Raw genomic sequence first — 20,192 nt, 5'->3', positions numbered from 1 at the left:
GATATATCATAGTAGTTTCGAGAGAGAAGAGAAATAAATTTAGCTTGTCCTGTAACAAAGCACGCCTTACCTTTCTGGAATCGTTTGTCAGGCAAATACACGCACTACCGTTTTGTGTGTATAGAGGGAAAGGTTTTTGACAAAAGCACATAAACACTTAGAACAGGTCCTTTTCTGTATCAAGTTGAATATGCGAATTCAATTTGCAATATTATGCAAGCTATAGTATATAGCACGGTTATGTTTAGGGGTCCGTGAATGCCATCTTACGTTGTCAGCACAACAGCAGTTGTGCCTTATAGCGGGTCGAAAACCAGCAAATGACACCAGTCGTATAGATGATTGTGGGCATCCTGCCGGTTTCTAGAGTCGTTACTTTTCCTCTGTTCCGTGTCACTCTATTGCCTCAACGCCAGCTACCGCCGCATTGAATAACCGGCTCTTGCGGGTTACGCTCACTGTTATTTCGAAACAACGACCTTATACAGATCTGGACCTATATATGAAAAGGTTGAACAAATCGCAGAGAGTCATCACGAATTGTTTCTGAGTTTTATCATTGTCGATCCGAAACATATTCTATAGGTTTCGAAAGTACGATCAGCCGTCAGACTAAAGTCTGGTCCTCGAACCATGGTGCTCGCACCGTGTGTGTTGTTTGCCGCAAGGACATTAAATGATCAAGACACGTTTAGAAGGATTCGCTTGAAGTTTAACGTAGTCAGCAAAGAGAACTTTTGGAAATGCACGAACAAAACTTATCGTTCTGGTACGAGTTTTTTTCACTGGGGACCGTCCTGTTTGTGCGATGCGTTGTTACCTATGAAGGGCAACGCGGCCTAGACAAATGCGGTCATGAATTTCGGTCTTACTATTCTGTGAATATTCATATTAATGTGCCGTATCGGTCTTTTCACAAAGAATAAACAGAAATTACCGTTTGAATGAATTTATTATTTCGTTATCTACAACAAACATACTTTCGACGTTTATTTGTATTTTATGAATATAGAGTGAAGGTTGGACACCGACCAGCGGCTTCCAAGTAAATGAACGTACGTATTTTTCGTGACAGGCGAAACACGTGAGGTATAGCTTGGCCAGAAGCTCCTTTTCGGCTCATCCGCATCGCTGAATGTGACTGCTTGGCTTGTTTGAAAGCACAGTCTGACTTCGTGACTCGGATTTCGAGAGGCGTGAACCTGAGCATACGTATGTGCCGCACACAGAAGACAGATTGAAGCGAAAGATCTGTGAAAGGTGATATGCGAGTGCTTCGTACGAGTGTTGTGCTCCTACTGGGCTTACTTTACCAATAGGGGATGATTGTCCCACATATTTGCCAACGGATACCGATCAATCAATGGGAACAGTAATTACACACGAATAGTATTTATTGATGTTTGATTACGATAGCAATTGAGATATCTGCTCAGAGATTTCCTCTTTGTAAATCAGGGTAATGGAAATATGTTGAAATAGAGCCGAAGCATGACCAACTTGATATTTTTGCAATGACCTCTTACTATAATAGCGATTCGAATTTTTATAGGCAAACAAAAACAGTTTAATAACTTAGCCTATCTCTATCATTATTTACTAGTACTATACTATATAATAGATATAAGCAATGTGTCATTATACCATCGGAGACGTAAAACCTATTGTATATATATATACAGGGTGGAACATTTGATCGATTGATTTGTGTTAGCAAGTACGCATTTACCCGTTATTCTTGGTATCGGAAGAATGCTAGTTTTTTCTAAAAAAAAAACTGTTTATAGCGAAAACTAATGCATCATTTTTCATATGCGACTTGAGGCAAAGATCAGATACTACTTACTTTTTCTGCGTTTGACAAAGTTTCTTGGAAGTTAAAGACTTTCTTTCTTCACTGATTGTGGTGATCTACATTTTTTTTTTCAATTTTCATCAAACGTCTAAAAAATTGGAAAAAAAAAGAAAAAGAAAAAAGTGTTAGAATATATCCAATAGGTTTTACACTAAAGGAGCTTCAAAAATCAAATTGGCTCCGATGCTATGAGGCCGCAGTGTTAGTATATGCCTAAAATGCAAAAGCTACGACAATGATAGTCAGTGTCGTAGTTCGATTAATACTAAGGAACTTTCTAATATACCTTGTATTGTATTATAGTGGCCTTATTACGAATGCATCGTATAAATAAATACGCTCGATATTATAAGAACTCTTACTTTAACAGCTGTAAAATGAGGAGGCTTTCACTATCAAGGGATTTTTGGCTCACCCAGTACATTGCCGATGGTACGGTATCAGTGATTCTTTTCAGAACCTGTTTAGTCTCGAATGTTAGATGGAGGGAATTTCTAGGTACTCGAAGCCTCGGTATCTTCCACATCAACATTGACCTCAACAAACCTGAGTGAAAAAGGTATCCATTTTGCTATTTTTGACAAAACAAGTATATGCGACAGCAGGTTGTGCTGGAATTTCAAGAAACCTGGTCGCATACTTCGTAGGAAGTTTTGAAGGTACAAGAGGTTGGTGCGCGCCAACGGAAAATCGTTTGGCCAGCATTTAGATAGAAACATTTTTTACTCGTAAAACAAACTCCAACACTTACTATAGTTAATTATGATAGTGATATCTCTATTATTATTGTGAATTTTCCATTGAATGTTAACGGTGTAACAGCGCGGCGATATTTTGAGAATTCGGACCAAGTAAATTTAGGACGTAAATAAGTAAAGTAAGCTATTAGAACATTAGACACAACACAGCAGGCCTCTCAAACTCGAACTGTAATCTAGGATCCAGAACATTTGCGTGTTTGTCGTAGAGTGATTCCAGAAACTTGTCTGATTTTCAAGCCTATTTTAAAATGTTACCTAGATTCGGCTCAAAGTACTAACCTAATAATAAGGTCCTGTCCTTCCAAACTACTTTGCTATCATTTCTAGTCCGAGATACGAACGCAGGCTTCAGGAACTGCCGTAGATAGTTCGGACATGACTCTCAGAGCGCTTCGAGGCTTCAGCTGAGAACGGTTTGCATGCCAGCAAAAACATAATAAAAAAGCGACAGACTCTAAGCTAATGATGAAACTATACAAGGGATAAATCTGTTTATTTACGAAGCTCATTCCGGGCACTTATTTCTGATACTCAAAATACATATTCTTGCTTTGAAGAGCGTAGGCACTCTCAGTATTAAATGGACAAAACCTTCTAAGGAATTGTATAATTTGGATGCATTCACTAAGATGCTTGATCAATGCAAGGCGATAATGAGCTTTACTCCTGTTAATTTCCCATCATTTGGGGATGGACATAACGCATTACTAGCCTCTTTCATAGCACGCTTATAAGGCCGGCTGAAGCACGCGATGCACGAGAGAGCCTAACAAACCCGGTCAGATTAAATAGGAAGGTTAATAGGCAACAAAAAAATGTGCCTGAAGTAGATTTTTAATTTTTTGTCATATGCTTACCCTCTAGCAAATAAGCATACATAGTCCTTGATGTAATTATATAGGCTGGATTACGTTGAGCCAAACGCGAGAATATCAGCGTCATCCTTGAGTACAATGGCCACTAAGAACGCTTAATACAGTTAATTTTATGCCAGGCTTACCGTTTAGCAGTTTTGCTTACCCCGGTCACAAATTCGCCGTGTAGATAAAAAAAAAATACGTAACGTTTTATCAACATTTAATTTTCGCCATGTAAAAGGAAACATTCCCATGCTAACACTTATGAACAAAAATCAACTCGATCCCGCAAAATGTCGTCTTCGAATATATACCTCGTATAGACCTTTAGCTACCAAATAGTATCTTACTATGCCTGTATGTATATGTGATGATAGCAACAAATTAAGCCCTATTTTCGCCAATGCTGCTTGGAAAACAATCGGCGGGTGATACGACTACTCTTTTGGGTAAATGACTTTCGTTTCTCTATTTATTTATCATGTTGACTTAGGCTGCTTGATCTTTCCCTTTCCATTTATAATGAGTAAGTTTTAGGAGTCTGTTTGTATAGACTAAACCTCCAACGTTGGCTGTACATGATCTAAGCTTGGATTTCTCAAGAGGTCATCGCCAAGCAAAAGCGTGTTTGTAGCTTTGTGTAAGCCGTACATTGATCTCGACAATCATTTCTAAGAGGCAGTTACTTTCTGTGAAGGCCATGGTTAAGGCGGCAACCAGGAAAAGGATGCGTGAACAACAGCGACAAATACACTAAATAGGCAAATGCGACGATACATAAGAAATAAACTGGTACGCGAAAAATGATGGCCACGACCTGAGACATCGTGTCGTTAGAAACATGAAAAGAAAAAAAAAAAAGAGATGGCTCCTAGGAGATGAAAGATATTAGCTGGAGGGTCGCATGTGTGTATCAAGCGCGTTCAACTCGTGGCTCCCGTAGCAGTGTCTTGAGAGTTTTGAGCCTTGTAGCCTGCGAAACACCAATGGCCAAGGGTGGGAAAAGGAAAAGCAGATAGTCTGGGTTTGCAAGGCTGATTTTCAATGAGTGAAGAAGACGGCACATTTCGTTCAATGACGTCCTCTGGCTTACGAACTTGCGAAGCTGCTTGTTCGAGGGGCCCTGCGAATCACACATTGAATCGGCGAAAGAAGCAATTATGGGATTGAAGGTAAATGTTGTAATTTGTCCTCATAATAGCAAGGGAAAACGTGTGTTTGCTTACAGATTTGAGAAGCATGTCTACTGGCCTGAATGAAACTCTGCATAGACATGACTTAGCTTTCCTACAAAAGCTTGAACGATAAAATAGGTAGTGGGTATTGTAATCCCCTACCCTCGCACGGTAGATTTCAGATCACCCGTATTCAGGGCACTAATCGAACACAGCCTTAAAGCATTTTTATATGGTGTATATGTTTCTAAAGTCTGTTGCAAATTGTCTTAGGATCAATTCGTTTGCTTTTCGTATGAATTCCAACTAACCAAGTTAGTTACCAAATGAGACATTCAGCAACCCTTGAATCATTACCTTAAATTTTCCTATAATCATATATATATATAAATCATACGAGTATAGTAATTCTTCAATGGGAACGACGCTCAACACACTTAGCTGTTCCATCGATACGGGGGGTGCTATCTTTTTAGCCTCCAAGGCTATAAGATACTCAGAAAAAGTATACTTTTCTTAGATATATGACAAATAATTTTTTTTTCAGAAGTTCAAAAAATAAAAAACTATCTCACGATTTTACACCTTTGACGAAGTTTGCGTGTGTATGTTGTAAAAACATTTCACTTTTTCTGATAAATTTTGATACTGTGGTATGTGGCAGTATGCATAAGTAAGCTGGTTAAAAGTTGTTCGATGATTCCAAGCAGAGTTTTTTGCTTTTTTACAATTGTAAAATGTTAACTTTACATTTGTTAAGGAGTCAGGAGATAGGCAAGTCACAGTGCGTTTAGTAGGGGGTATTCTTTATTCAATTGAATGACCCCAGTGGTCATTGTTACAGCTAATGCGTTTTAGATATACTGGCATTTTGGCATTATAGCATATTTTTATGGATTTGTAGAAATAAAATTTGGATGCGTATTTGCTAATAAATGCAACAATTTGTGCACTTCCCCCTAACTTAACACACGTGGAGAACACGCTTTAGCTATCAAAAAGTTTTTATTTAAACTGATAATAAAATTTCGCCCCATCCTTTGTTATACGTATATCCAGAGGGAGGAAATCTCTATAGAACTGTGCGTTAAGTTTAATTGATAGAAAAAAATATATTAGCGGAGTTTTTACAGGTTCTTGGTTCAATAATGTCACTTCAACTAGGTAACTAAAGTAGAAAACACATCATTGAAAGATGAAGAAAACATAGACAGAATTGAAATTTACAGAGTAAACTTTCGACAGGCTACGTTGTACGCTAAATGTGAAATCCAATAATCAGCTCCTATCATTCATTGTTCGAAAGGCTCTATAGGACCGAACCGTGAACATATCATCTACGGGCTACGAGTCGTACCGAAAATATACACACAAACAATACTCTACATAGAAATGTCGAGCAGAAACCGCGCGAAAACATTGACTTGCAGTTTTCGAGGTAATAGCTAGGTTAGGGTCAGTATGTGAAACATCTGCTGATAGTCCATATGGGCATTAAAGCTATTTAGGTCTTGAAAGTCAGATGAGATAGAGAACGTCAACAGAATATTTTGATATACGAGTAAGCGGCCGTAGCGTCTCTCCGTTTTTGGTGATTTGTTACATAATTTATTTAATGTTACGATTATAGAAATATATAAATGTTTCGCCCTTTACATCCAGAACTGCCGTTACGCATTATGATAACAGACGACCGGTTGCCAGCAAGAAACGAACGGGTTCGAGCTTAGGTCGCCACGTGTTCTCTACAGTTAATAGATACATATATATATATATATAAGCTATTCGTCTTCTAGTTAGGTTTCCGTTGAAAGCAATTTGTCTTCACTATAGCCATGTGCCCTCTTTGATCAAGTATTAGGCACCGCATTTTTAGTTGGCATTTAGAGAACTAGCTGAATACGTTTTCCCTTGGCACTTCAAGTTGCTGTAAGCAAATAACCTGGAATGATCGACAGGTGACGATAGCCAGGCTAAAATGTGACTGATGAACCCTCGTTATGGGCCAGTTTTTGGCACCTATAAATATTTTCGAGTTTTACGTCCGGTACTACGGTTAAGCGCTGACTCAAACAGCGTTTGCATGCGCCCGTAGTACTATAAGTAATTCTACAGTACATGGAAAGATATGAACAATTCAAACAATAGAAACAAGTATAACATCGACGCAGGATGAAGGTTCGAGGTTATTTAGCCGAGAATTGATATCAGAACAAATGGCCCTGTCCCTTTAAGAAGAGACGTGTGCACTTTGCTTTTCTTACGTCACGGACTCACCCTATCTTCGCGGCATTGAACAGCGGGCATTGTGGAAACGGGGCGCACTCGAGGATCGACACCGTCTCGATAATGAGCGGCTCGTATGTGTCCGGACGTCGTTTGTAGGCGCGTGCGTGTCCACAAAAGGTTTGACAAAATGAAGCCTGTTTCTCGAACCTGTAATGCTTGGCGGCTGGGCAGCTAGCCTCTTAGGAGGGTCTTTCCACCCTGGACTTTTTTGAGAAGTCTCCATTTGCTTGTGACAGATTGCTTTACCTTTGGCTGCTCCAAGATGGTTCTATTCAGCAACAAAGCAACTGTTGCTTTGTTTGTATCGTATGCAGCGCTAGCCGTTAAACAATCGCATGATCCAGGTATTTACTCATTGTGTACTAGAAGCAAACTTTGTTAAAACTATTAAAATTACCTGTACTTTATGATCATTATAGCCGTTTTGGCTGGAAAGAAAACTCTTGTTGGTTGTAGCGTATGGTATGTTTGTCCGTATTTGATGAGCAGTTACATATTACCGAATACCAACCCCTAATTTCTAATAGAAATATATACTGTGTTTGTTTTAAATCAGTGCGGAAAATGAAAAATCTCAATTCAGTCACTTCAGTTCTTTTTGTGCCATTTGGAGTAACCCATACAATTCCTTAAGCCCTTTTCTGACTTCCTGAAATATCTAGTTCGTTTGGGATCGTCGTATTCCTTGAACCCAGGTGTAAAAATTTTTCCCATTTTTTTAAACCTTTGCGGTAATGGGTCGTTGAACCCTCAACGTTTCATCGAGTTGTTTTTTTTTTGGTAGATTAAGAGTGTAAGATGCTTGGGAAACAGAAAATGTCGACATTCTTTGGCAAGGTAATGAGTAATGCCGGCGCTTCTTGCCGCTAAATATTTCAAGTTCTATGGTACTTCTGGTGTCTTTGTTTAATACTGTCTTTTCAGCCCAAATGTTCCTGCGCCAAATTTTAGACCTAGACCACCTGACCTGTTTTAAGGTTACATAGGCAAACACTATACCACTGTACCATAACAAAGCCAATAATGAAGCACACAACTGTGTTGTGAGTTAGCACAATCTTATTAATTTCTTTCTCCTTTCCAACGGACGCATCTACGCTATCTATTGAAATCTTTTGAAAATACTACTTGTGATCGTGTTTTTCTATTACATTCAAATTCAAATTCCCGTTCCTTTCTCAAAAATGCTCACTATCTCTGCACTAGTTTTAGAACGCGAAAAACTGTTGGTTGCCGCATACGAGGTATATCTCGCCCAGAATATCAGCTACGACTGCTTCCAATATGCAGAACGTAACAGTGTCGCTGAATGCGACTGTTCTGCATGTTTAGAAGCACAGCCTGACTTCGTGACGAGAATGTGCACTTTCCGAAGAGCCAGGGCCCGTGTGTACGCAGACGCAATCGACAGGACGAAGGTCCAAGCTAAAAACTGGATGTGGAGAGCAATATGCAATCCGAGGTGCCGTTTTCGCCTCCCATCGACGTGTTGCGACCCCGTAGGGTCAAAACTGCCGATGCAGGCCGGGTGTCCTACCTGTTTACCAACCGACAACTGTAAGCGAATATCGTTTCTAATTAAGGTTGATGAATGTAACATAAATCTACTAATACATTCAATTTCTGTGGACTAATTTATGGGGACAAATTTACATATTTTGAGAACAACTATACGGATAATGCAAAGCCACAATAATGATGCAATATATCTGTAACGACCTATTATTGTTAAGGTTTTCAATTATATAATAAACTTGGTTCTTATTCTTCTACACTGTGTTGTTACAGAATGATGTAGTACTTCGTGCAAACGTTATACGGTAAGGAAGGCCGGTCACTAACAAATAGTATCCTATCTATTAACAGCTATTTTTTCAGCCGACTTGAGAGGCCACCATGTCTCGTGTCTATTTGAAACGACGCACAAAACCCAATCGTTTTCAGAATCGAATTGGTTTCAACGCTACCTGGTTGTCCTAGGACTCATGGATCAAGCCAAGCTGAGCGATAAATGCATGCAGTATGCTCTTCTTGGCAAGGCGGCTCCATGTAATTGCAGGTCTTGTCTCGGATCCGAAGCGACCAGTCGAGCACTCCGCGAGAAGCTTTGCGAGTACGGACGATTAGTACGCGCCAAGAAAGAACTGCACCGACCCTCTTTCTGGGCAGACAGCCACTATTTATTGTAATGCAAGCTTCATAACTTACTAGTTACATTCTATTATACTTGTCAATTTTGTATTTCAAGTATGTAAATTAAGAAACAATGACGAATGCGACAAGCGGTAGTCTAGTGGTGGTTTCTAATGAAATGTTAAATGACACTGCTGGCCGCCTCTAAGCCTTTTAGACGCTGAACAATGTTTTTCCGTAGTTTGTAATGTAGAATCCAGTAATAGCTGCAGCTTTTTCACAACGATTCCCTTTTGGTGCATCTATAGTTAGCCAATATATGTCAGCTTGCTGTAACAAACTGCTCCTGTATAAATGTGCAAGTTTTTGTAAGAAGTCAAAGAGAAGCTTTGTTCAGTTCTATGGATCAGAGCTGAGTTACTTAATAATTAGGTATTCCAACATTCGGGCGGAACGTAGCAGGTCTGCGGCGTCGAACTCAACGTATAATATGGATGAAGCTTTTGGAAACCCATTTGCCTATTGTGGAGCACTACCTTAGCCTAAAAACCATTCTATACATATGTGTTGCATATAATTGCAGGAAATTCTGCGACTTCTACACCTGTCCTGAGATTCCACACGAGTGCTGCTCGTTGTACAGAAGTAAAGAAGTGGATAGGAACGGTTGCCCAGTTTGTCTCCCTACATCTATCGTTAGCGAATTCGGGCCCCGCTGTAGCGTCTGGGTCACTGGATTACCCGAGAAAATGCTAGATCGTCTTATAGCCCGTTTCGAAGTTTGAAACATTTTCAGGCACCTGACAGGATAACAAACTCGAGAAAGGTGAAAAGACACAACGGAAGTATCCTTTGATTCCAAGGTAATGCTAGAAGTTAGGGGTAAAATAAACCTGTTTTGTTTCCGCTTCGTATTTTAGCTAAACTGGACAATTCATTCATGTGGCAATACAAACTTTACGGTAAATATTTAGCGTTAGCATATTTACATTTTGCCATCAAGTAACAGAATTAGATATAATGGTCACCTTTTAGGGGAGGGTCATCGCGTAGTCTGGGCCTACTCAGATAAGGCCCCCGCAAATGTAACGAAGTTCGACTTAGATTGCATACTTCAACTGTATCTTTCCGGAGATTATTAATTCTACATAAGCTCCTTTATTAGTCACAATTTCATATCATCATACCGACTACGTTCTAACTATTGTACCTTTAGATAGTTTCCGTTTCCAATACACGACTCTTTGGGACAGCGTCCTTATTCAATCTAGAAATAATAGATCTCAATTAATTCCAACGTAATTTTAATAAATTGAATTTTGATCTGAGCTGAATTTTGAAATGGCTATAAGATCATTTAAGACACAGGGCTGCGGTAAATTCCCGCGATCAAGAAACACCCAGACGTGGTCCTTCGGGCAGCAGCTTATCAGATTGTCTCCGCATTTAGGTCCCCACTTGATAACGCAATTGTCCTTATACCAAATGATCACAAAGGGTATCACAAAAGTTCAAAGTTTGCCATACAGCATTAAATTCCAGAGTTCAATCTATTAAGGGAGCACCCATATGTAGCTACCGATATTGCAGTTATTAGATCAATCTATTCAATCATCGATCTGTCATGCGTCACTATCAACAGTTTCTACCGCGATATGCTCAAACGAGATGCGATATCGGTTCATATAAAAACCTAGCAGATTACGGGATTTCCCTTGCTTTGATCCAGTCAAGTAGCTCAGTGGAATATAACTAGGGCTTCTATAGAGATGCCTCTGGACAAACATTGCCGCGGATGCCTTCCAAAAAATGATAATTCTAAAAAAAATAATAAAAGGTATGCGTATATCTATATAATATGAGGGAGGCCGAATGGCAATTATTTGAGAAGTAGAATCTAAACAGAGCTTTCCTGGCAATTAAGCGGATTTTCTTTGTTCCTCCTTTTACGTACTCTTGCTAAAACCTCTCCATTTCTCAACAGCTACAAACCTCCCGCACGACGTCCATGACCGATCATGTTAAAAAGAAGTTTCGATGTATACATTTTGTCGTAAAAAATGTTTAATCTATAAAAGCTCGCCGACAGCAGAGGAGGATACACACAGAATTGAAAACCAAAGAATAGATCTAGTGGAATGTGAATGTATCTGAAAAGTCATTTGACAAAATCGTACAGGGAGCTATTTTCGCTATTGGGGTCTAGGGAATGTCTGCTATGAGCCTTCGAAGGTTTTAGAAGGTCTGGTACTGTTTCCAGAAAATTGTTTGCAGCTACGCCACACCCAGGTCTTCCAAAATGTTGGTGACCTTCAAAAGCTTAGTCTTCATATTATTCGTATCGTATTTTCCAGAAAAGTACTTATTTATAGCGTCTCACCCTCCTCCTAACCATCAGATAGGAAATGTACTATCAATATCGAGTGTATCTTGTGTGCATGTTTTAGATGTACACACTTTTACTAGTCTCTTATTATTTGTTGCTTTTAAATTTTGTTTCAACATGTCAATTTGAGCACATGGAAAGCTTTTGATATACACTTTTATTATTGATTTACTTTTGGTCTGAATTTGTAAATGGACGCGCTGGCGGCATTTTACAAAGTAAAAAGCGTGCTTAAAAAATAAACGTAATAACACTCGTCGAATGAACAGGTCAAATCGATCGAGGATCGGTAAAAGCCTAGTTTTCGACAAACGACTAAATTTAGTTAGAAAAATAGAAAGGTATGTTACTCAATGCTTTTACCAATCATTGTTCGTCCTTTCCCTTTACGTATTATCATTTTTTCATCATACCTTTTTTTTTTCTAGGTTTTTATTTTCAATTAATTTCTATAGACGTTTTAAGCTCGCTTGTAATTATATTTGTTATTTTACTATCTGTTTTTACGTTTGGAGTTCACATATCCAGTTACGACTTTTCATCCTTCACATATTGTTTAATTGATTGAATATCGATAATGTTGACTTCGAAAATCATCAGGTCTTCAATTCGGTTATTGTTATATTATATTAAGTACATATAATGGCGCCAAGTTTATGATCCGGAATTATGTTGAAAACGTACCTATATAGAGCAGTTAAAAAGCTTTTAGCTTTTTTTTAAACAAGTTCTGGGCATGCAGAACATGATAGAAACTTACGTGACTCTCTGATATTTGTATGTGTAACGTTATCAGATATAGGAATAGAATTGTTTCGTGTGGAGACTGTAACGAGCAGGTATTTTGTTGTATACAGTTTATTTTGTTAATCTACGATCCAAGTTAACTCGTCAGAGATTTTTTACCACAGCCCATGGCGTAGCTTCTGCACGGTATCGGCGCGTAAAAAGCAACTATACACTTTGGTTTTTATTCCTTTTGCTCAGGTCTGCCAGTTCCTGAGGGCATCAATGCCCTAGCAAATTTTTCACTTTTAATTAACGATTATCTTTCGGAGAGCGTAAAAAAATATCGCCGATGTTGTTTATGAGGGAAAGCTAAAGGCTTCAGCTCTGCTTGACTCGTCGCCTGCATAGATACTCGAGAATGAAGCTCTTAGAATGTTATAAGGCATTCGGTTAAATCTTTTCCCTAGGGGTTTCTTGGTGCCGCTTAGATTAAGCCCTTACTCCATAGTAGTACATCATTTAAAAAGGCTTCATAAGCATTCTATTAATATGTAAGAACCACAGCTGATACCAGTGTTTTAGCTTCCCCAGCGATTCTGCAGTATTCTAAAATAATTTTACCAACCGTCGTATTCGTTTGGCACAACCCTCTGTCTATATATAGAGGGCCATTATGAACGTCTCAGATGTCGGCGTCTCGGCATGATAATATTAAATTATAGCTAGCCGCTACGAACGACAAGTCAGAGAGAAAAATGATCGAGTAACAATTTTTTCAGCCCGTAGTACCGCTAAATGGAGAGTTAGGTCGAGAGAGACCTGTCAGGCAACAAGTAGAAACTAATCTGAAATTCGTTAAAGGCTGATTAGCAACTTCATTGATCTGATTCGGTTGTGTGGATGACGGTAATTTTTTCGATACCTAACCCTATACACACACATGTAGTTCTCACTTACTTATGGAAAGAGCTGATTTCCGGAGTGTCCTCGCTCGAACAAAATGGTTCCCTACGCTTCGTTCAAATTTTCATCTGAACTTTTCCGTTACAAAAAGATGCCGTTTTAAACGTCACTCATGAAAAACTAAAGGGAAACAAATTTGAATTGTCCTTTTTCTGCTTTGCAGTTCTCACTATTGTTGATATAGGCACCCCTTCGTATAACTAAATCCGAACGCTCCCTCTTGGGGCTTTGCGAGCACAGGCAATCAGCACGTCTCGTAAGGGAACCATGGCCATCAAATTTCCGGCTGGAAAGCGAGTATCTCTTATGAGGTTAACCTGACAATTTTCTACATGCAGTTATCATATTTATTCGTATTACCGCTGTGTATTGGATACGCTGGTTAGGACGCAAAAATGAGTGGGGAGTACGAAAAGAAAGGCTTCCGTTCTGATGTACCGCAATGCTAAAGGGGAAACAGGTCGACTTTTTCGTGCGATCAGTCGATTCCATAGTTTTTTGCTCTACGGAGACAGCACGTATTTCGGGTACAATGTGGCGCACCGTATCGTTTAAGCTTGTTTGCCAGCTGTTGATAAGTAGCGTTTGAGCCTAAATAGTAGTTTACCAAATTCTGGTGAATATGAAGGCCATGTTGTATAGTTGATTTGTCGTTTTTCCACTCTTACTAAAAACAATGTTACCAGTTGCGTAGTCTCTTCCATTATTCATGATCTTTTTTGCCCCTCAATAATACGCTTAAATCCTGAAAAGATAAGTCTCAGGGCCCGTGCTCGTTCTAAACAGAATCTTGCCTTCTGCTAATCATTCAGCATACTTTAGAGCAACCACCTTTCGATTTCCCATAAATTTCGTAACCGCAAATTTTTCCCCTATGCAAATTTTAAATGATAAAACGTTGGCGCTACATTTGGCATCATGATTTAATGAAGCCCCGCTCTATGACCCCTCCGTCTAATTTTTTTTCAACTTTTTTCCTCATAGTTTGGATTTGTACCGCACAGGGTAAAGACAAAAAAACGAAAGCTAAAAACCAGCTGATTTATATACTTACGTTTGGAGTATGAAATCGTGTCGCGCTAAGTGAGACTTTGTGCGAAGATTTTTAGAATGAATGCTTTAGTCTACCTTGAGGCAGTATCATTTTGTAGATACAAGCGTTACGTTCTTCATGCACTCCTTTGGTGCTTCCAGGTACTCTATAATTAAAGATATCTGGCAAATGATGCGGCGTTCTATCTGAAAACGACAATTACCTAACAGTTAGCTAGCGATTCTACCTGACTGGAATTCTTTCTGTAATGAAGATGTTAATCAGAAGATTATCCGTGTTCAGCTGCGCCATAATATTCTGCATTTACCGGTGTATAGACTTGCTAGATATTAAAATTTGCGGAATACGAAAGTACCTGTACCCAAGTTACCTTTAGCGCTATAACTATGATTCATATTTTTCCTGCGCACACTTCCAAGGATCTCCAGCTAGCTGTCGATGTATTCACCAAACAGTGTTTCTTTTCCCTACCACTAACTGTTCTACTCAAAACTATCTGAAGCCTCTTGAGCGTCACTTTCTGCCATTGTTACGCCGTAACAGAGCGTTAACAGCGCTCCCATATATAGGACTCTTCATTGCAATAGAGGAAATGGAGGTTGTTCGATTGCCTTTGCGAGTGCGATCAAGATATCCTATTGTTATGCGGTGAGGCGTCAACAAAACGACAGAAGCGTAAACGAGCAGAGAGGTACAGTCCCTACAAAAGTTGTGATCGGAGAGATTCTGACAGCTGCTACTGTTTACGCAGTATCGTGCCGAAATACACTGCAGTAAAAGAAAACTATATGCGTAAGCAACGAAATCAAAAATCAGTATATTGCTATTCTACTAATTTTTATTGATTAGAGTTGTTTATCGTGTTAGACGCTGCAGAACATTTTTGTTTATCGGGCCTTTCCGAAGTACTGACTCTCAGTTACCTACACATACATCTTACGCTATTTGTGCCACGCGTGGCTTACCATTTACGCAGAGGTAAACAACCTGTTTGTTCAACTAGGTCGGTAATTAATAGTGGGCTCAATAAACACTTAGCACCCTCTCTTTAAAAAAAATTAGAGGGTAATTTCAACTTGGTGTAGTAGTCGAAACGAAGTTCTAGCATTTCGTAAGTGGGCACTGTAAATAGATTAGGATGGAATAGGGAAAAAATAGAATTCTTGTGATTTTCAATAAGCAACGATAACATTGTTAATAATTAGCGTTGTAATTTATTATGAAAACAAGCATATCTGCCCGTCTGAAATATCAATACTTGAATGCGCTTGACATAAACTTGGCTTTGGATATTAGCGGTCGATTTCGACAACAGCGGCCTTGTCATGAAAGGCTCGTAGCTCTCTACTCCACAGAAACCTATGCTTGGCCTGAGCCTCACCTATGAATATTTCATGTACAGGGAGACGACAGTATACTTGAATGTGGCCTGCTTAGCTCAGGTAAGCACAGCGCTTGAAGTTGTGCAAGCGAGAGACCGTTTGCAGAGGGTGATGCGCTGGAACTCAACGGTGCGCGATTTTAATAATGTGCAGAAGGAGAAATGCGTCCTGAGATGCAGCTGCTCTGAGTCAACTGTCGTAGATAAGTTTGCTTTTTTTTGACGCTTTCGACTACATGGACTATGTGGACAAACCTTTCGAATCACCCTCTTAGGGATAGCGTCGAAAAATTCGCTTCCGTTTAGGGCCTAACCAGAATCGGGCTTCGCAAGATAAATCGAAAATGGATGTTTCACGTGTACCCCCAACACCCCACCGGCCAGTAGAGCTCAATCAGGATAAACTGTGCCCTTTTACGTATTGGAGAGGGGAGTATATATATATATATATATATCTATCGGAAGACAAAGTCGGACTGGAACGCTTTCGAAGGCTCTCGCTTATTATATGTTTTGTTTATCCACAGCGCGTCTACCTCGTCACGAGGTGAATCTATTCATGTCAATGCGTTTTAGACGAGAGATTTGCTAAATGCGTCGTAATTTTAATATATAATCATTAGCAGTGCATCGCACATAGGGTGGCCATGTATTAATTGTTTTCATTTATACAGATACCACTGCATCGACGATGTTAGAGGACATATTATAGAAAAATACGATGGCGCGAAATCTGTCATTTCGGTATAGTTATATTTGATCAGGGTGAATAAGTACCTGTCTGACCCTTATTTTTTTATCTTACGTATTGTAACTAGGACAAAACAATGGCGGTATTATGTTGTGTGTAACATTTACAAAGCTACTTATATTAACGGACGCTCTTATTTGTAAATACAGACGTTAAAAGGCATTTTACTGAGGAAATATGCCCAATTGGTCCTTTGTATTCGTAGCTCAAAATAAATAGCTGAATTCATTCTCTGTTACTGTTTGAGTAATGATGATATTGCAGTCGCGTTTTGCATGTACTAACGAATGAGTATGATCAATACTGACTCTAGGTATTTTTTCATAGGGCATATATAACGCTGGTTGTCTTTTGTGTGCTGGTGCATGCCATCAGCACGTATATGCAGGTGTACACGATGTTAATTACACGATTACGTTAATTAACATTACGTTATTATCTTAGGAATATCCAACTATTGATGCAACAGTGGCGCCACTATAAAGGCTCGATATGCGTTCGGATGTGCCGTTCTAAGGTAGGCAAACCCATTTTTTAACTATGGTCGACACGTATTATATCTAAAGCCTCCGTTTCGACCGTTTCCCATACGTAGAAAAATGTTACATCGCTAATTGTAATTGTTGGGAATATGCTATCGACGTTGTGCGCCTAAATGCACATAAAGGTCACGGACAAACTATTCGAAGAACTTGTTGAAGAAAATACGTGACCCTAAGTCCAGCTCGCGACCTACAGCGAAAGGTTAGGACCCCAAAAGGAAAAGTTTTCTACCTACTTGCCAAAAAACAAGTACATGCGTAGAAAAGTAAATAATATTTGAAGTACGTTTGACTAAGCTAGATCGCTTAAAAACCAATCCACAACAGCAGATGATACGCTCGTAACGATCTCTTACCTAGAACTAAAATTCAATTGCGTGTTTTGCAAAAGCGCAGATTAAACGAATGTCATACCATTGTGATACATGATATTAATTACAAAACTTATGGACGTCTCAGAAAAAGTAAAATATAAGCGGCAATTTTCTATATAAAACTTCATCTTTTACCTTACATATATAGAATTCATTCGCTTGCACGCCAATAAGAAAATTTTTGATGAAAAAAGTTCGTCTTTTAGAGATTTTCAAGCTTCAGTTCTTTATTAGCTTTTTCTCCAATCTTCAAACTTTATTACATATTGTTACTGATACTGGTCCGTGCGGTAGCCGCAGACATATAGCTTAGGATGTCGCTGATGTTGATTATAAATTTTTGTTATGCTTTTTTCTGGGTCTCATTCAACTGCGGTAAGTTGATATGAAGGAAGATATGAAGAGTTATTATAAAATTTCTAACCTACACTAATCCAGCGAAGTCTGTAAATCGTTCGAAGCCTTTACCACAAGACATTTGACTGTGACGAAGTGATTCCAACCTGGGTCGAAGCTCAATGTATTTTTTCTACACACGTAACTTAAAAAAAAAGAGAGTATTTGTTGACACTTGCCAATATAACTTCAAGTCACTAATTCTCAGAGATATCTATTTTCCGGCAATAGGCCACCCATCGAAGTGGCATCGCATTACTCTTGGTCCTTCAGGACGCATAGGCTAAAACGTCCGAGAAATATCACATGCTTTTAGCCTCTGCGACAAATAGTAATTCGAATGTTACAATTTTATCGGTATATAAAAGGCTGTAAAAGGCTTTCTATCGCTTGAAATTTTTGACTGCTAAAAGTTAATATAATTCACTTATAATTCGCTGCTATAGGCACACAAAGTCACTGATATAGAGAGTCGAAAACGAACAATTTTCTATATATATATATATATATATATATATATATATATATATATATATACATAACTTTTAAATGTTTAGTATTCGAACATGAGTTCACAGTACTGTTGTATCCAACTAGTACACCTATAAAATTATAATGGAATTACAACGTAAAAAGTAATTCCTTATGAGCCTCAACTATTAAGGCAATTGGTAACCTCGAGTGTAAACGTGTGAAGCCGACGTGTTTTAATTTTTGATCAAAAATTTAGGCAAAACTACAATAATTTCCCTGTTGTACATTGACGATGCAGTTTGTTGTTAAAAAGGTAATTCCATTTATATTGCTCAATGTAAAGTCATGATAGTGACGATGAAACCATTCCAAAAGAGACATGCTGACAAATCCAATTTGTGTTCTGCAATTTACCAGCTGGCGTACCATATGAACATCATAACTTTTGTTTATTAACGGAAGCAACAGCAGCTAAAAGGTCCTGAATCGACTTTGATGGTATTTGTGTTTAATGGCAATCAGGAGAAAGTATAGCTCAGTCTTAACTGTGTCCTACACCCCCTGCTGCACAACGCCAGCCCTTTTAATTGTGACTATTGTCTCTCGTGATTTTTCGCTAAAAGCTTTTCAGGTAGTAGTGAGGAAACCGGAAGCACCAAGAATAGCAGCCGACACGATAGCAGACGACGCTAGGCAACAACAAATATTACTTAAAATAAGCATCTGAGAAACCTATACACGGTAGCTGCGACATGAGATATTGTATGACATTACGGACCTGAACGCAATGTACGTTATACAAATTTATGCATCGCGGAACATCCTGGACATCGTGAGACGGTGTCATAACCAAACATCTATGATTTTAGGCACGGTAAATTCACTGTGTGACATAAAACCAAGAGAGACAAAACGTCATCCATACCATGGAAGCATTTTCGTTTTCTGTCCTTACCAAATATTTTCATATCACTTTTATGTATATCATTGCTAATTAAAGTAGATATGAGTGAGGTAGACATGTCAGTTATTTTGTGAAAAGTGCCAGTAGAATATTACATATTATATCTATATACGAGAATTAGTACAGTCGCCATATATTGCTAAGTGCCGGATAACTCCGCATGCCTTTATATGACTTAGGAGCGCTTTAGACTGCAGGTCACAACCACACATATACGGATATATTTATATGGCTTAGGTTAATTTGAGCCTTCGAAGAATTTCTCGGGATTTTCCACCCTAATGGGTTTTCGGGTACCCTCCTCTCAGGCCCTCGCTGCCGGGGATCACTTAGCCGTAATCAGAGGCATCTCTTTTGAACGGCACAAAGCTCCGACTAGAGAGGAGTGACACTGGATAAACCTCCGTGAGTAGCATATGCTTGCCACCGAAACGAGCAAACTTACCAGATTCATCAATAAATGGAAGAGAACTCTTTGGTAACGTCCCATTTGTTCACATTGCATCTTTCCTGTCGGACGCGATGATCTAATCTAACCTAATAACTATAATAATAACATTTATCGGTAATATAAACAGCGAGGCTCATGCAACATATAACAGATTTTACATACTAAAGAAGGCTAGGTACAAGCATAGGCAGTGCCTGCTGACGTTAAAGTTTAACTACGGCCCGCAACTATTTTTCACACCGGTGCCTATAGACGTAGAACAGTTAATTCCAAATACGTATAGCCTGCGTCTGAAGTGTGAATCATCTTTTGTCATGTCCAGCACGTACTGCGACGACCATCAGAACTCACACCGTATTTTATCCCACAGTATTAAGAAAACAGTCAGACTATCTTTACTATTTGTAGCCCTAAAAGCTAAAGCTAACGTTTCGAAAATCATTGATGCAAATGTACAACAAGAACTGATAGTAGATAATTGTTTCGAAAGACTTTCATCGACGTAGTGTTTATGTGGTTGTTTGAAGATATACGGGTTCGATCTTTATGAATTTATTTTGATCTGTCAGAGCTACGCTCACACACGCAGAGTCACACATAAAAGCTTTCTATAAATTCTAAATTAATACGTTGCTCATAGTTGTTTTCGTAGATTTT

General features: G+C 38.9%; 1 protein-coding gene and 1 long non-coding RNA gene across 6 annotated transcripts; one reads left to right on the top strand and one right to left on the bottom strand.

The window, feature by feature from the left end:
* Positions 1 to 1,855: 1,855 nt before the first annotated feature.
* On the bottom strand, positions 1,856 to 7,041 carry LOC147752868 (uncharacterized). 2 transcript variants are annotated; one of them, XR_015312894.1, is made up of 4 exons: positions 6,926 to 7,009; positions 4,571 to 4,596; positions 2,896 to 3,020; positions 1,856 to 1,943 (listed from the first exon to the last, which is right to left on the bottom strand). It is a non-coding gene; the product is annotated as an uncharacterized LOC147752868 (long non-coding RNA). The 2 variants fall into 2 exon arrangements; XR_015312895.1 differs by lacking the exon at positions 4,571 to 4,596 and having other exon boundaries at positions 6,926 to 7,041.
* A 27-nt stretch (positions 7,042 to 7,068) lies between these two features.
* LOC111265020 (uncharacterized) lies at positions 7,069 to 19,139 on the top strand. 4 transcript variants are annotated; one of them, XR_002683216.2, is made up of 6 exons: positions 7,069 to 7,281; positions 8,144 to 8,494; positions 8,804 to 9,122; positions 9,654 to 9,896; positions 16,779 to 16,851; positions 18,744 to 19,139. XR_002683216.2 is itself a non-coding variant. In XM_022841352.2 (5 exons), the coding sequence occupies exons 1-4, from the start codon at positions 7,200 to 7,202 to the stop codon at positions 9,853 to 9,855; spliced, it is 954 nt and encodes a 317-aa protein (XP_022697087.1). In that variant the 5' UTR covers positions 7,069 to 7,199; the 3' UTR covers positions 9,856 to 9,896; positions 18,744 to 19,139. The 4 variants fall into 4 exon arrangements, 1 of the variants encoding a protein (XP_022697087.1); XR_002683215.2 differs by having other exon boundaries at positions 9,654 to 9,933; XR_002683214.2 differs by lacking the exon at positions 16,779 to 16,851 and having other exon boundaries at positions 9,654 to 9,933.
* Positions 19,140 to 20,192: the final 1,053 nt, after the last annotated feature.

The sequence above is a fragment of the Varroa jacobsoni genome, unplaced genomic scaffold (assembly GCF_002532875.2).
Source record: "Varroa jacobsoni isolate VJ856 unplaced genomic scaffold, vjacob_1.0 scaffold_924, whole genome shotgun sequence".
In the NCBI taxonomy this organism is placed as follows: domain Eukaryota; kingdom Metazoa; phylum Arthropoda; class Arachnida; order Mesostigmata; family Varroidae; genus Varroa; species Varroa jacobsoni.
The sequence above is the reverse complement of the archived record's forward strand: the minus strand, read 5'-3'. Positions and strand labels throughout refer to the sequence as shown.